The 16619-nt window shown below is 46.0% G+C and overlaps 1 protein-coding gene across 1 annotated transcript in view; it reads left to right on the top strand.

Annotated features, from left to right (window-relative positions):
• Positions 1 to 16619, top strand: part of LOC126456043 (uncharacterized) — a 197074-nt gene that overhangs the window by 31956 nt on the left and 148499 nt on the right. The window contains exon 4 of the mRNA XM_050091797.1: positions 14309 to 16585. Within this exon, the coding sequence (XP_049947754.1) occupies positions 14309 to 16585 (2277 nt within the window). The remainder of the gene's footprint in view (positions 1 to 14308; positions 16586 to 16619) is intronic.

Genomic DNA, 16619 nt, shown 5'->3' with positions numbered 1-16619 from the left:
ACCACGGCGGACAGAGCCATCACACCGACGTCATCTCAGACGCCGTCGCAATCTGTTCCACCGCGCGACCGTGGCGCGGGGCGCGGACGGCGGAGGGAGCGCGCCGCGGGCGGAGGGTATTTAAATCGGCCGCCGCCGCGACCGAACCCAGTTCCCTCTGAGCAGTCATAGCGTACGGATCTCCGTGCCGGCACGTTCACAGCAGCTCAGTCCGTCAGTTCACCTGATGATGGCGACATGTATGATCGCCGAAATATTGTGCCCGTTGGACACTATAGACCGGCAGCATACCCGTGGATATATTGATTATCAAATACGCCGGGAGAAACTCAAGAATCACAAAAAAATTCACTACTATTGATAATGTTTTAAAAACACCGAAAGTTTTAATTCTGTTCAGATTCGCTAACGCAATGGAAGGACTTCCATCACCATTCCGAGGTATATACTCGGAAGACAGAAACACAGTAATTGTTACGCTACTGCCAGCTGATTTTGCTATGCAGTATTAATTTTGGTTCAGACGGTGTTGGGTTCGCGCTCGTTTCTCACTTGTTAGTCTGCTATCGCACGACCTCTAAAGTGAAAACTTGGGGCACGGAAGTAACAATGTTTCGAGAAAGCGCATTATGGAAACATCTATGTTCAAATGTGTTTCTTATTTATAGTAATGAATAAGAAAATACATTAAGCCTGCTGTAACGAAATTATTCAGTGATTTTTTACGGTTGGCAGTGTCGGTAAACAAAAAACAAATGTCATGACGGTTTCAGATTTCTATAGATAAGAGAGGCTAAGGAAGATCTGCAGCGGATAGGAACTTGGTGCAGGGAGTGGCAACTGACCCTTAACATAGACAAATGTAATGTATTGCGAATACATAGAAAGAAGGATCCTTTATTGTATGGTTATATGATAGCGGAACAAACGCTGGTAGCAGTTACTTCTGTAAAATATCTGGGAGTATGCGTGCGGAACGATTTGAAGTGGAATGATCATACAAAATTAATTGTTGGTAAGGCGGGTACCAGGTTGAGATTCATTGGGAGAGTTCTTAGAAAATGTAGTCCATCAACAAAGGAGGTGGCTTACAAAACACTCGTTCGACCTATACTTGAGTATTGCTCATCAGTGTGGGATCCGTAGCAGATCGGGTTGACGGAGGAGATAGAGAATATCCAAAGAAGAGCGGCGCGTTTCGTCACAGGGTTATTTGGTAACCGTGATAGCGTTACGGAGATGTTTAACAAACTCAAGTGGCAGACTCTGCAAGAGAGGCGCTCTGCATCGCGGTGTAGCTAGCTGTCCAGGTTTCGAGAGGGTGCGTTTCTGGATGAGGTATCGAATATATTGCTTCCCCCTACTTATACCTCCCGAGGAGATCACGAATGTAAAATTAGAGAGATTAGAGCGCGCACAGAGGCTTTCAGACAGTCGTTCTTCCCGCGAACCATACGCGACTGGAACAGGAAAGGGAGGTAATGACAATGGCACGTAAAGTGCCCTCCGCCACACACCGTTGGGTGGCTTGCGGAGTATAAATGTAGATGTAGAAGGGGAGTGGGGGAGGGGCGGGACGGGAGGGGGGAAACAGCCAAGAATTACCTTAAAAGTTACGCCGATTTGACTTACATCGACATGTACCGACCACAAGAATGAAACGAAACTCTGCATGGCATTGACGAGATAAAGAAAGAAATTTTTTAAAAATGTTAGTCACATGTGCGTAGAGCTTTAGAGGCAGAATTCTCCCTCGTGACGGTCGAAAAATTATTATTCAGGTTGCAGAACGATGTAAACTGAAAAAGATAAAACAAAAATAATTGTGAGCTTAATCACCTGCTGCACAAGTTTTAAACAAGGGGTCTCAGCATTAACGGGCAAGAGCTTAAGAAATATCTACAGGATTTGTAGTTAGGGAAAATACATTCCTGGACATTCACAGTCAACTCTTGGCAAGAAGAGATTGGTTTTGTCTCACATCCACTGAAACATTCACATTCCGCCCGAATTACTTATGAATATGAATTGCAATGCTGTGAAAACAGATAGCATGTAAATACAGCGGTATATTTTAATGAATATGTTCAGCCACCATACAAATAAAAACACTTGACGGGTTGTGCTTTTACCATATTCAGTCTTACGAGAGCCGGTGTGTCCTTGAAGGAACAAGAGTCCGCTAATCGACCACAACATGGGCAACCAACATATGAATTATATTTGTGCTTCTGCAAAAGCAGAAGTGACGCAAGGGTATTAGGATTGAGTCAGTGTTTTGCGTTTTCGAATCACTTCACACATTAACATGTACAACTGAACATACTTGTATGTACAATGAAGACTCAGAAACAGAAGAGGACAGTAGCAGGTGTGTTTAGTTAATAATGACAATAATTGTGTTTATATTTTAAAATGCATTATACAGTACAGTCAAAAACGCTTAACAGATCTTTAAAATGTCATTTTTCCTCTGCTAACTGTGTTGTATTACAACAGCCTTATTTACATTTGTATTCCTTGCTGCAAGTAAGTAAGCTGACACGTTTGAAGATGAAAATCAGTATAATGCTCATTCACGAATCATTGTTATTTACGTGTGTAGTTTTTACCATAAGGATCAGATTGGTACGAGATGTGCACGACAGCGAGTTGTCATCACTGCCAGACAAACAAAAAAATTCCCTCTGTCACGACTCCTCCCCCACAGCGACCAATCGTATTAACAACATAGTTAATAAAAAAAACTTAGATGGGCTAGGCGCCACCATATTTGTTGTTCATTAAATACCTACACACAATTTACTTTCCCCCTACACTCCCAACGTCATGGAGGTAAGGACCCGACAATTTTTCAGTCGCCAATTCAAAGAGAATTACATTATAAACGGTAGGATTATCGATAGTTAAACCAGACTTCCATTAGTGACGATAGCGCTAACACTATCGATTAACCGATAGTTTATCGATGTTTAAGTAACACTAATGAGAATTCTTGCAGGCTCTTACCTCTTCACATGACACAGCCCCAGGCCCGGTTTCGACCCACAACCAGATGATCCAACACTTAGACGTTACCCAGAGGCAACATCTACTCAAGGTCTTCAACCACATTTGGCTCTCAGATGCCTTCCTGTCGCATTGGCGAGACAGTATTGTTATCCCTGTCCTTAAGCCGGGGAAGAACCCAACGTCCCTCGACAGCTACTGCCCGATTAGTCTGACCAACATACTTCAACTTTCCAAGAGGATGGTTAGCTTCAGATTATGTTGAGTACTCGAATCACGAGGCCTTCTGACCCTGTATCAGTGTGGCTTCTGGGAAGGGCGATCTCCAACTGACCATTTAGTCATATTGGAAACAGCAATCTCGTAGGCTATTATTCACTGCTGGTACCTTGTCGCGGTCTTACTTGACCTCCAAAGGCATATGACACGGCTTGACGTCATCACATTTTAGTTACCCTCCATGACTGGGGCTATCGCGGCCCCGCTCATGCTTTTATCCGCGAGTTTTTATCCCCCCAGCTCTTCCAGATTCGAGTTGGCACTTCCCACAGCACCCCTCGGATTCAGGGGAACGGTAACCCACAGGGTTCTGTGTTGTTATTCTTCCTCATAGCCATCAATGGGCTTGTAATCGCTGTTGCGTCTCTGGTTACCCCATCGTTGTACGTCGACAATTATTGCATCTGGTGCAGCTCCAACTCGATAGCATCGGCTGAGCGCCGGCTCCAAGGCGCCATCCGATGGGCCTCTGTATGGGGCATCCCCCATGGCTTCCAGCATTCTTCCTCCAAAACGCGGGTTATGCATTTTTGCCGTCGACCCACAGTACACCCCGACCCAGAAATTTATTTAGACTACCAGCGCCTAATTGTTGAAGCACATTCCCGTTTCTTGGACCTTACTTTTGATAAAAAGCTGACGTGACTGCCCCATATTCGCCGCCTGAAAACTACATGCATGCAGAAGCTTAATGCTCTCTGCCTCCTGGCTTACACATCTCGGTGTGCAGACCGTGCTACTCTTCTCCATCTTTACTGTCCTCTGGTTTTGTCCAGAATAGATTGTGGTGGATAGGTTTATGGCTCAGCGTCTCCTTCCACACTGAAAATACTTGACCCTATTCGCAATTGTGGGGTGCGTCAGACCTTTGATGCCTTTTACACTAGTGCGGTTGACAGTCTCCTTGCAGAAGGGATTCCCCCTCTACAAATACAATGGAGCCAACTCCTGGGTTCTTACATAATCACCATTCGCTGATAACCTGACCATCTCTTGTACCCTGTCCTCCTTGCAAAAAAGAGATGTCCCCTTCCTGATACCTGCTTGCATATGGGATTGCCGGTTGGAATGTGTCTTACTTCCCTCTGTCGGGATCTCCATCACCACTCACTGGAATGTGCCCTGTGTATTTTCTCCAACACCTCGCCCCCCCCCCCCACCCCCTCGGATGGCGCTTAGACCACGAATTAGGACCGACCCATTCAAGGGTCCTAACGTCTCTGTCGTCCCTCTGGTCTTATGGTGTATCGGTGTCTTGTATATTCCATGCTTGCAGAGTTGCAGGGTGGTACCATCTTCTACACTGGTGGTTTTAAGAAGGCAGATAATGTGTGATACGCTTTCACATCTCCTGCTGGCTTAGAACACCATTTATTGCCAGGATTGTGTAGTGTGTTCACAGCAGAGCTGCTAGCCATTAACAGGCCCTTCCACTTTGTTACTTAGGTCTCCCTCCGCAGTATTTCAATATGTTCAGGCTCAATAAGCAGGCTATAGACCCATGCTACTCTTTTTACCATTTGTATTTGCTATCCAAGACCTTCTCCCTGCCCTTAGCCATGCCTCCAGCTCAGTTGTATTTCTCTGGGTCCCAAGTCATGTGGGCATCCCAGGCAATGAACTGGCTGATCTTTTGAGTAGAGCAGCAGATACTTACTCCCCTTTCCCTTTCATGGTTCCATCTGCAGATATGCGGACCTACATCAAATCTTTCTCTGGCTAAAAGTGGAATGACATCTGGTGCGCTGCTGCTCCCAGTAATAAACTCCAAACAGTCAGACATTGCTGAAGTTTGGCGCTCTTCCTTCCACTGCTCTTGGAAGGAGTCCACTGCTTTATGCCGCCTGTGCATTGCTCATACCAGACTCTCATTGTTTTCTCTTGCGTAATGAGCCACCCCCATAATGTGGCTGTGGAGCCAGACTGACGGTATCCCATATATCGGTGGAATGCCCCGTCTTTTGGACCTTTGTATTAAGTAGAGTCTTCCAGATTTCTTAAATTTAATATTAGCAGACGATTCACGGGTGGTTGAACTGGCCGTCAGTTTCCTCAATGAATGCGTCTTTTATTTTCAGATACACGGTTTTGCTTTACTCCTGGAGCACGGGCAGCGTGGTTGTGGTCGGGCCTTCCTTCATGCTTTCTCAGTGTAAAACCCATAACTACTTCCCTGTGCAAAGACTGCTCTTTTATACCTCAGTTTTTCTAGGTTTTAGATATGGTCTACTCTTATGCTTTCTACTGTGTGTTTCAACTTCCTCATTTAACAGTTTTGCCACTCTGATTGCATCTGTCCACATCTAGCGGGCGCTCTCTCTTCCGCAAGTAACTTTGGAATCGCGGGCCTGATGACCTCGCTGTTTAGTTCCATATCCCGCCTCAACCAATTACCGTAAAATGATTTCCTGGCAGCGACTTTATGAAAGCACTGTTCTCTGTTGTGGTCGTCAGGGCCAGTTTCCGGTAGCAATTGAAAGGTTTTTTTCGGCCTTTAGGTAGTAATCGGCCGTTTTGTAATCCTCCTCAATGGGCTGTGGCCGGGGAAAGGATATTCCACAAGTCCTTGTAAGAAGCAGCACCGGCTACGTAGTTTCTATTTTCAGGAGTAAAAACACTCAATGGAAATGCCTAGGTTCTGCTTCTGATTGTGTAAAGGGCTAATCTTAAACAATTTCGTGGAGCAGTTTGCAACTTCTGAAGCAAGATTCGCTTTGCTGCCCTGGCAAGTTGCGGGCCCTGTAGGAACGACATAGTGTTTCCAAACATTTAACAGAGATCAGTAGTTAGTCGGCCTTCACGACCGACAGTCATTTTCATATACGGAAGGTACTACAATAATCTGAAGTGTGGTCCCTGTGCAAGGCCGTGGAATTCTGTTTATTTCTTTCCCTTTTTTCTATGAGTGACTGATCTTTTAGGGCGAGTGCAGGTGCTCGATTATGATTGGATTCTTTCATCACAGCGTACAGACACTAATCAGGTGGAGGAACCGTTCACTAAACGAAGCGGACTTGACGATATTCAATTGAGGAAAATAAATCAGATTTGTGTCCATTGAAATTTGAGCGTCTTTTGGCCTAATGACGTTAAACTTCGTTCCCGTTGTTATGGAAATTATCAGTGCAAGTTGCTAGTTGTCAGTTGGTGGTATATGAGCGTTTAGTGGTGTATACGTTCTGCTCCAGTGGTTGAATCGCTCTCTCTTCCTGAGATCACTTACTTAGAGGAATTTCAACTATGGATTTAGGAGAAATGAGTAGTGGTTTAACCCCCTGTCACGATTTACGAGGTGCGGCTAGAAAAAAACCGGACTGATGCTGGAAAAAACATATATTTACAATTATTTACAATTTCATGTTATCTCCTTCAATGTAATCTCCTCCTCGGTCTCTACACCGCTCCATACGAATTTTCCACTGTTCATAGCAATGCTGCAGATCATTTTCGATAAGTCCATACATTACTTCCGTCGCTTTTTCTTTTACTGCTTCAACAGTCTCAAATCTAGTTCCTTTCAAAGCTGACTTGACTTTAGGGAAAAGAAAAAAGTCACAGGGGGCCAAATCAGGTGAGTAGGGTGGATGATCTAAGATGGGAATGTTGTGTTTTGCCAAAAACATCTTCACTGACAACGCACTGTGAACTGGGGCATTGGCTTGGTGAAGGATCCATGACTCTTTTCTCCACAAATCGTTCCGTTTTCTCCGTACTCGCTCACGTAGGGTAGCCAGGACGCTAATGTAGTAATGCTGATTCACTGTTTGTCCCTCTGGTACCCAATCAATGTGCACAATCCCTTTGATGTCAAAAAAAACAATCATCATTGCCTTGAATTTCGATTTTGACATTCGTGCTTTTTTTGTCGTGGAGAACCAGGAGTTTTCCAATGCATCGATTGGCGTTTAGTTTCGGGATCGTAAGTAAAAAACCACGATTCATCGCAAGTAATAACATTTTGTAAGAAGGTGGGATCACTTTCAATGTTTTCCAGGATGACAGAACAAATCATTCTTCGACGTTCCTTCTGTTCAATTGTGAGACACTTTGGAACCATTTTTGAACACATTTTGTTCATGTTGAAACTTTCATGAAGAATCTGCCTAACACTTTCCTTGTCAACTACTGTTAACTCAGACACTGCTCTGATTGTTAAACGGCGATCTTGTCGAACAAGTTTACCGATTTTTTCAATGTTTGCATCAGTTTTTGCTGACAATGGTCTGCCAGTGCGAGTGTCATCACTGGTGTCTTCGCGGCCATCTTTAAATCGTTTAAACCACTCAAACACTTGTGTTCGCGATAAACAATCATCGCCGTACACTTGTTGTAACATTACAAACGTTTCACTTGCAGATTTTCCTAGTTTGAAACAAAATTTGATGTTAACACGCTGTTCTTTCTGTACACTCAACATTTTCCGACGCACAGACAAAATGTCAACTACTTAAAACAGACGCCACGGGCAGACTGAGTGCAGGAGGCAGATGAAACTCGAGCAGTAGACGGAGCGAGAGTCACGTGACAGGCCACGCGACTTTTAGCCTTATTGCATTCGTTTTATTGTTTCACCAGTACTAGTCCGGTTTTTTTCTAGCCACACCTCGTATATCGAGGCTAGCATCCCTCTGACATAGTGCAGAGAATTAATCTGGGTTTGTCAATAAGTGTTTTCCATTTAAAATACAGAGCCATTCCTAGCTTATTTTGTCTAGCTCCCTGCACATAGCTATCAGTGCATGTATTCTGACCGCGATTGGGATGTCGCTTGATATCATAGTTGTTCCATTCCCTGGACAAAAGGGAATTGAGTGACGTTATGTAACAGACGTATGAGACGACAGTATGGTGTATTTATGTATACAGTACGCTTATTAGTACTGCGACAATAAACCTCAGTCCTTAAAGAACTGAACTCCCATGCATAAAACAGTTGCAATTATGATTGCTTTACATATGAGGCAGTGTGCTAAATATTTTGTTTCGACCTGGATGCTGGGATCGCATTGTGAGCAGGGGGCTAGGCATGGAGTGTGGATGAGTGACTGATCTATTTTATGCCCACAGGTATAGGTGACAGTGGTAGCTGCAATAACATTTTTTCCTCGTGTTCCTCCCAGGGGGCTCACGGTCCTTTGGTGAGTACGTGCGTGGCGAGCACGGGGCCCAGAGCAATTGCAGCCTCCCTTCTTTCCTGTGGTGCATTTCCTTGCCCTTCCCCTCCTTTCCCTCAATTTCGCCACCTTCCCCCTCAATTTCCCCATCTCTTGCCGTCCTTGTTTATGTTGGCCCCGCTATCCTCCTGGTTATATTGGCTTTCCAGCTTGGTTTTGTTGCGTAATTACCTCATCCTTTTGGCATTCTCTGGTCCGCCTCTGCGGTTTGACCTCCATTACTAAATTTCTATTCTGTAGTGTGAGCCATTTGGGGAAGAGCACCTTACCTAGTGTCTTCGACGTGTGCCCTCCTAGTTCCTTCCACCTTTTCCTTCACGTCGTTGTCTGATGCTAGGATGCATAGCCAGCATGGTAGCCAGCCCATGTGGTGTAGTCGCTATGTCCCCGTTTGGTTGATCCCCCTGAAAACGCAGGGATCGCACTTCTGTTACCTGAGCTGTGACCACCTCATGAAAGCCTAGGAGTGATTGCTTGTCCTAGAGCATCGGAACTCCCGGCAATGGCTGCCGTGCCAGACGGCCCTTGCTGTGGCTGGGTTGTGGTCATGGGGAGAGCCCATGATTGGAGTGGGTGGCATCAGGGCTTCAACATCTCAGTGCTCCACAACATCTTCTCTGGGTGTTTAACCGTATTTGGCTCCAGGGTGACTTCCCTTCTCAGTGGAGGGATAGCATCGTGGTTCCTGTCCTTAAGCCTGGTAAGAGCCCCCTGTTTGTCGAAAGCTATCGACCTATTAGTCTGACAATCGTTGTTTGCAAGCTACTTGAATGGATGGTAGCCCGTTGGCTCAATTGGGTCCTCGAATCTCGGGATATATTGTCCCCTTACCAGTGTGGCTTCCAAGAGGGACGGTCTCTGATCATTTACTTCGCTTGGAATCTGCAGTTCGGTAGGCTTTTTCCCAGCGCCGCCATTTGGTTGCTGTAGTTTTCGACCTTCGCAAGGCCTGACATGGCTTGGCGCCATCACATCTTACTTACACTTCATGAGAGGGATCTTCAGGGCCCACTCCTGATTTTTATACGCCAGTTCCTGTTCCATCGGTCGTCCAGGTTTCAGGTTGGTACTGTTTTTATTTCTTCACGGACCCAGGAGAATGGGAACCGACAGGGTTCCGTATTGAGTGAACTTCTTTTCCTCATTGCTATAGATGGACTTGTGGCCTTTGTCGGTCCTTTGGTCACCCCTGCTCTGTATGTGGATGATTTGGGTTAGTTCCTCTTCGATGGCCTCTGCAGAGCGGCAGCTCCAGGGAGCTATATGGCGTGCCTCTGCATGGACCCTCTCACAAGCGTTTAAATTCTCTCCTTTAAAATCGCGGGTGGTCCACTTCTATCGCCGTACTACTGTCCACCCCCATCCAGAGCTCTAACTCGATGTCACAATGATTGCCTGTGGTCCCACAGTTTCGTTTCCTGGGTCTTCTTTTCTTCCACAAACTCACTTTGCTGCCTCATATCAGATTTCTGAAGGTAGGATGTTTCCGTAAACACTATGTCCTTCGCTTCTTTGGCCACACCTCTTGGGGTGCGGACCGCTCCATCCTTCTGCACTTTTAGTGCTATCTCGCTTGAACTATGGTTGTCAAGTTTATGGTTCAACTGCTCCTTCCACACTGTGCCTCCTGGATCTGGTCCACCATCGTGGTATCCCTTTGGCCACCAGTGCCTTCCCTACTAGCCCTGTTGATGGTCTCCTGGTTGAACCTGGGATCCCCCCCTTTCAGTTCGGCGGCCCCAGTTTCATGTTTCTTATGCAATCGCTGTTCGCTCCCCTCCCTCTCATCCTTCCTATTCTATCCTGCTCCCAAAGGACATCGCCCTCCTGATTCTCGCCCTCAGGCAGGTTTACAGGTTGGGCTCCGTAATTTTCAACTTCCTTCTTTGTCCTGTCTCTTGCGTTCCCTCCCTAACACCCCCCTTTGGTTAGTTCCTCGGCCCCGGATTCGGAAAGATCCCCGCCGAGATCCAAAAGATTCCATTCCCCAGATGGTGTTCTGTTGTTTTTTCCGCCGAATTTTATGGGAGTTTCGGGATGCTGTTGTTTTTTACACCGATGGCTCTAAATCTGCTGATTGTTTGGGATATGCCTTCATGTCCTCTGTTGGTACGGAAAATCATCTCCTTCCAACTACATGTGGGGTGTTTACTGTGGTATTTATTGCAATTTCCCAGGCTCTTACCTTTATCAAACAGTCCCAACTCCAACACGTTTTGCTATGTACAGAATCAATGAGTGTCCTTCAGGCTACTGACCGGTATTTTTCTCCACTATCCCTTGGTCTCGGCCGTCCATGACCGTCTCACTGATATTCACCATGCTGCTTGTTCTGTTGACTTCCTTTGGGTCCTTGGCCATGTGGGTATCCCAGGTAATGAGCTTGCTGATCGTTTGGCTGGGGGAGCGGTCACTTACCCCCCCCCCCTTCTCTGTAACTCTCTCTGTTTAGAACACCGACAGAATGGCAGCACGACTGGATGTGTCTTAGAGCTCGGAATGCCGCGGATTTATGGCTTCACAGCAAATCCCACTTCGCACAATCATGGGCCAACTCTTGGGAGGCTACCTCCCTGTCTAATAAACTTCGTGCAATTAAGGTGACACCTGTCCCCTGGAATTCTTCCTTCCACTTCTCCCGAAAGGACACAACCATCCTGTGTTGTCGCCGCATCGGCCATACCAGGCTGACCCACGGTTTTCTTTTGCGTAATGAGCCACCTCCACTTTGTGGTAGTGGAGCCTTCCAGTCAGCAGCCCACATTTTGGTGGAATGCCCCCTTCTCTTGGCTCTGCATGCTAAGTACAGACTTCCCCGAACTTTACCTTTAATATTAGCAGACTATTCCTGGATGATCGAACTGGTTCTCAATTTCTTCCGTGAAAGTGGTTTTTATTCTTAGTTAAAGGTTTTTAATCTCGCTCTTGAGTAGGGGCAGGGCTGTGAGGGTTGGGGTGTCTCCCACTGTAAGCTTAGCTGTGTTTTGAGATTGCTGACTCCTCTCCTTGGCCAAGATCCTCTTTTCTTTCCCTTTTACTCTGTTTTTATCACTTTATAGAATTGGTTTGTCTTCTTTTACAATACGCACTTCTACATTCTAGTGGTTGAACGCTTTTTATAGGTGGTCTTGCTTGTACTGCATCAGTGGTGGGATATGTCCTGCCTCTAACATAGCCGAGGGGTTGCTCACTTGCAGACTTCCCTCATTTTGTTTTTACCATTGACAACACGACTTCACTTCTACGTTTTTTAGCTTTTTACCTTTTATCGTTCTGACTTTTCTGAGATGTCAATCTGTCTCAATGGACCACATTTGAAACAAGGGACTGATGACCTTGCTGTTTGGTGCCTTCAACCCCAATCAGTCAATCAATTTCTAGTATTGTGTTTACGGAGCCAGAAAGTGGTCGGCTACCAGGCATAACCAGAAGTGTTGACACCTCGTCAGTGAGCTGTGGCAGTGTAGGGAGGAGGATGCTTCGCCCGCCAATCATTCTGTGATATAGTGCGATTTCAATCTCAGTGCTCTCGAAGGCAGCACGTCGCACGCTCAGATATGTGGACAGCCGATTGTGGTCCACGATGTCGATTTTCGTGAAGACTAGGCACTGGTTATCCATTATGGATCGACCAAGACCGCAGATGATGTTCAGGAGTCAGTCAGGGGGCTGCGCAAACGCGTCACACCTTGGCGGTGTAGAGATCACAGCTTGTAGACCATCCGCGATAATCCATACTGGAGGAGAGAAGGCCACTCACCAGTCTCTTCATCCGCGATGATTCAGCAGGCGGCAGTGGCAAACCACGGCTATAGTATCCATTTGGTTGGCTGCGCCTCGGTGTTGGTCAACAAGCAAATTGCAGGCACACAATCATCAATCAGCTTGCCGTGATTTCACTGAAACTGAGTATGCTGCCATTCTCTCTCTCTTTGTAGAACACCGACAGAATGGCAGCACGACTGGATGTGTCTTAGAGCTCGGAATGCCGCGTTATTTAAATGCCCGAAACTGTGCCTACGATACCGTGGCCCTTTGTGTGTGAACGGATTTGCCCTCGTTTTTCGCTCCTGCCAGTGCTCCTTACATCGCTGTGGTCATTCAGTAATTACATTCTGGTCGCCGAGCTGGGTTCTTCCTGCCTGGGTTTGAATTTGCAGTGGTGCTGAAGTTACGAAATGTTACATCGAACTGCGAGGTGTAAGTTTCTGCTTTCCAGGCTCGGAGGTTGTGTGACAATGCTCGCTTGATGCCCCGACGTCCGTTACATGGGTGGTACATCTGGTTGACATTCCGTATTGCGTATCTGCGCAGAGCTATACTTCCCTGTTCTGAGCTGTGCTGGTAGAACTTCAATTTTTTTTAATATAACAAAATTATTCTGCTGTGCAACAATTTCATTCTAAGTATGTAAGCGAAAACGTTTAGAAAAGGTTTGAAATTTTTTAAAGTTTGCTCGAAATCGTTACGTGCTCTAATTATCAAACACTGCGTGAGTATATTCTGGGTAACTTGTGCTCTGTTTAAAACAAAAGCTAGTTCTTTCACGCATCTCGATGTTTACGGCATTCTCTCCCCTGAAACACATAACTGAAGAGATATAACTTGGCAGATACCTTCAGTACTATATGGGCTGCGAAATGTCTTGCGAATATAGTTCGTAGTAAAGAAAAACAAATTAAAACGTAATAAGTCAGTTCTGCAGCATGATCAATGAAAATGTAGCAAGCGATAAATATTTTCCCCTTAATCATTTTGCGAGTGCTGTCAGCGAAAAAGTTTCGCATAAGTTTGAAATTGTGTAAAGTTTGCTGCTAGTCAAGAAGTTCTTTTACTCTCAAATACTGTATGAATATAGGCTGCGTATTTGCGAGTAGAGTTGTGCTACGTCAAGACGCGTACACAGTTTATAACTATAATATCCGTGTGTGTTTTATCCATAATGACTGCACTTCAACTCCGTGACTGTTCCTTTATTGGGTGTAGAATAATACCCGCTACCAGCCACAATAGTAGGTGATTTTATTTAACACACGTCGTCCACTTTCGGTCTAATGCCGATCTTCAGGTGTTTTACTTTGAGGTACACGTTTCCATACTCAATGTTGGATATCACTGTTTAAATCAAAAACAATATGGGTACAGCAGCGTTACGTAAGTACGATATTTTGCAACACATGTTGCTTAGCCCCTTCCAAACTTTTCATTTGTGTGTGTTTGGTTATAATATTTTTTTTTTGTGATTTAAACAGTGATCTCCAACACTGGGTATAGAAACACGAACCTGAATGTAAACCACCTAAAGATGGGCACAACCCGAAACCAGACGTGTGTGAAATAAAATCACCTTCTGTTGTGACTGGTAGCGATTATTATTCTATATTCCCTGTAATATGTGTTGGTTGAAATTTTCACTTAGGATTATAGCTGTTAATGAGTATATCGTCGAAAATTTATTTTTTGATTCGGCGAGTATTCATATGAAATACTGAAGATCAAATTCTTGTTTCCCCTGGAAGCTGTTAGCCAACCTGCAACTGGGTCTGGGTTCGGTGCCCCAGGATAGTCACTTACTAGTATAGATGTCCTGATAGCTATAGTGGTGATTACGTGCATAATATATTTTGTATTGATATCTAGGTGTCTGAACACGGAGTCATGCCTTTGAAATAGACTGTAATTAAACTGGAAAACAGTCAATACAGCTTTTAGATATGAAAATAGAGAGATGAACAATACTAATCTTCTGCCGTCGACATATTAGCAGCTAACATATCTTTTAGGTCACTATCGAAGCTAAAAGATGAAATCATCTTCTAATTGTAGACTCCTTTTATTCTTCACAGCGTCAACTGTGTCCGAAGACTACGAGCTGGATATAGAAGAGGAGTCAGGGAACGTGGAAGTGTCATTGGGACACCGGGTCATTGAAGAAGAGTTCGACACGTCGCGACCGTTGGTTGTTGAGGCCAACGGCACTATTGTGGAGCCTCCGACACCGAAAGATGTAGAGAGGGAGGAGACCCAGCCTCGAGTTGCCGACGATAGCATTCTGGTTCCTCGCTTGGTGGAGGAGGGCAATCCGGAGCATACGCCAGAGATCGGTGCCGTGCTGAGAGATGCCGTCAAGTCCTTCAGAAGTCCTTCCCGTAGCAGAAGGCACCGCACCGACGACTCCTTCGCCGCAGACCCGCCCACAGTCGAGCGCTTCGCCGACAAACCAAGTACTCCGCAGGGTCTTGCTTCTAAGCAGGGTTCACACATTAGCGGAGGCGCTGTGGATGTCACGTACGCCCACAGAACGAATGAGGGACCATCGGTAGACGCACGACCGAATGTGATCAAAGTTACAGAGTCAACAAATGGACAGGGTAAAGAACTTTGGAAGTGGGCAGCACTGCCGTTCGATCATACCTATGATATAGAGTTGGATGAGATTGGAAATTCAGTTTCTGAAACCATAAAACGAGCCGGTGGGACAGAGAAACCTGTGGAATATGCAAGAGAGTACATCCTGGGCAGCGATGCTAGACACCAGTCCAAGGTCACTGGTATCGAGTCAAATTCGGTGGAATCTAGTAGCTTTCAAAGCGGAACTCCTCAGGAGCCTGAGGAGAGTGTAGTACGGACTTTAAGAAAATGGCCATTAAATCATCCTCTAGGGCGACAAGAGCGATTAGTAACAGTGATAAAGATTCCTGGTGTTATTAGGAGGCAGAAGCGTGGTGTGAGACCAGAATCTGATGTGCGTGATCAGAATCTTATCCAACGGGTGCGCAGACGTGATGCAATATTGGGCTCATTATTTCGGAAATTAAATGGAAAGAGTTCTCCTTCAAACGATAAGGGATCCTTTACTGGTGATGCTAGAAGGTTTAATAGGCGCACTCCATTTCGAAGCAAGAGACAAGTCTACTGGGGGCCATTCTATGACCCTCACAACAGGTTTCACGTTGACACTGAAAGCGTGGAAGACTCTTCGAGCGAAGATGTCTCAGACAACGATGTGGACCACTTGAGAAGCCCATACAGTTGGTTTTATACACCTCAAACTTTTCGTGCACGGTCGCCTTACGGATATCCTGCTACACAGTACTGGTCCTGGTACCATCCTCATTCACCATACTATCGGAATGGAGCCCACATTGGACAACCAGATTTCTACCAGGCCAGATCATTTCAGGACGTCACTAACACCGAGCAGCGCTCGCGACATTATGAAGGTGGTGAAGTAAGTGGGCCTGAAGAAGCGGATTCACAAAGCCGGCAAATGGAGAAAGCATTAGAGACGTCTGTAGTCGCTCCTGTGAATATCTCACCAGAACTGTTCGCGAGGGTAATAAAATCAGAAACTCCAGCGGAATTTGCGAAACATCTGCGGGAACTGACGGAGACACACCTGTCAAATCTCAGGCAGTCTCTTCCGGACGAGAACAGGAGGCGGCTGGAAGGCTTCACAAATGTCTTGTCTGCACTGGACGAGCAAACTGTGGGTCAGCCTCAGAGCGATTCATTTATCGCGAGGTCGTCTGAAGCGGCTGCAGCGGTAGCAGGCTCTGAGAACGAGACTTCTGCGGCAAATAGTCCACAGCAACAACCGACCAAAGCGTTTCAGCAACATACAGAGGAAATGGAGAGTACAGAGTCTTCATCTGAAGAAGAGGCAGTAGATAGGTCCGCTGAACCGGGTCTAGAGAAGCTCTTCACGGCGGACGGAATTGTCAAGCTGATAAACGTCTTGCCCTCTGACACAATAACGAAAATTATTGAGTCATTATCCGCTGAAGCGTTCGCTGACTTGTTGAAGGGGCTATCGAAAGAAGAAATAATGAAGATAAAAAATAGTTTGCCGCCGGAGAAGCTCGAGGCTATTAAGAAAATGTTCTCGCCAGAGGAACTGGAGGAGGTGAGGGAGACACTGGGGATAAAGTCGAACGCTACTTCTGCACCAGCATATGGACAGACAGCGACGGAAGTTCCCGAAAGTCTCACCAGCGCCGCTTCTGAAGAGGCATCACTGGACTACAGTGATGGCGGTCCTGGCGCGTCCACCTACGCACCACTGACTGTGGTGCCTGAAAGCAGCACTGTTGCTGCTCTGGTTGACTCGCAAGATCCTGCAGGTACGCAAAACTACTTTCTAGTCACTCTTCTAAT

The sequence above is a fragment of the Schistocerca serialis genome, chromosome 2 (assembly GCF_023864345.2).
Source record: "Schistocerca serialis cubense isolate TAMUIC-IGC-003099 chromosome 2, iqSchSeri2.2, whole genome shotgun sequence".
Lineage (NCBI taxonomy): Eukaryota > Metazoa > Arthropoda > Insecta > Orthoptera > Acrididae > Schistocerca > Schistocerca serialis.
This window is presented reverse-complemented; position numbering and strand designations above follow the sequence as displayed.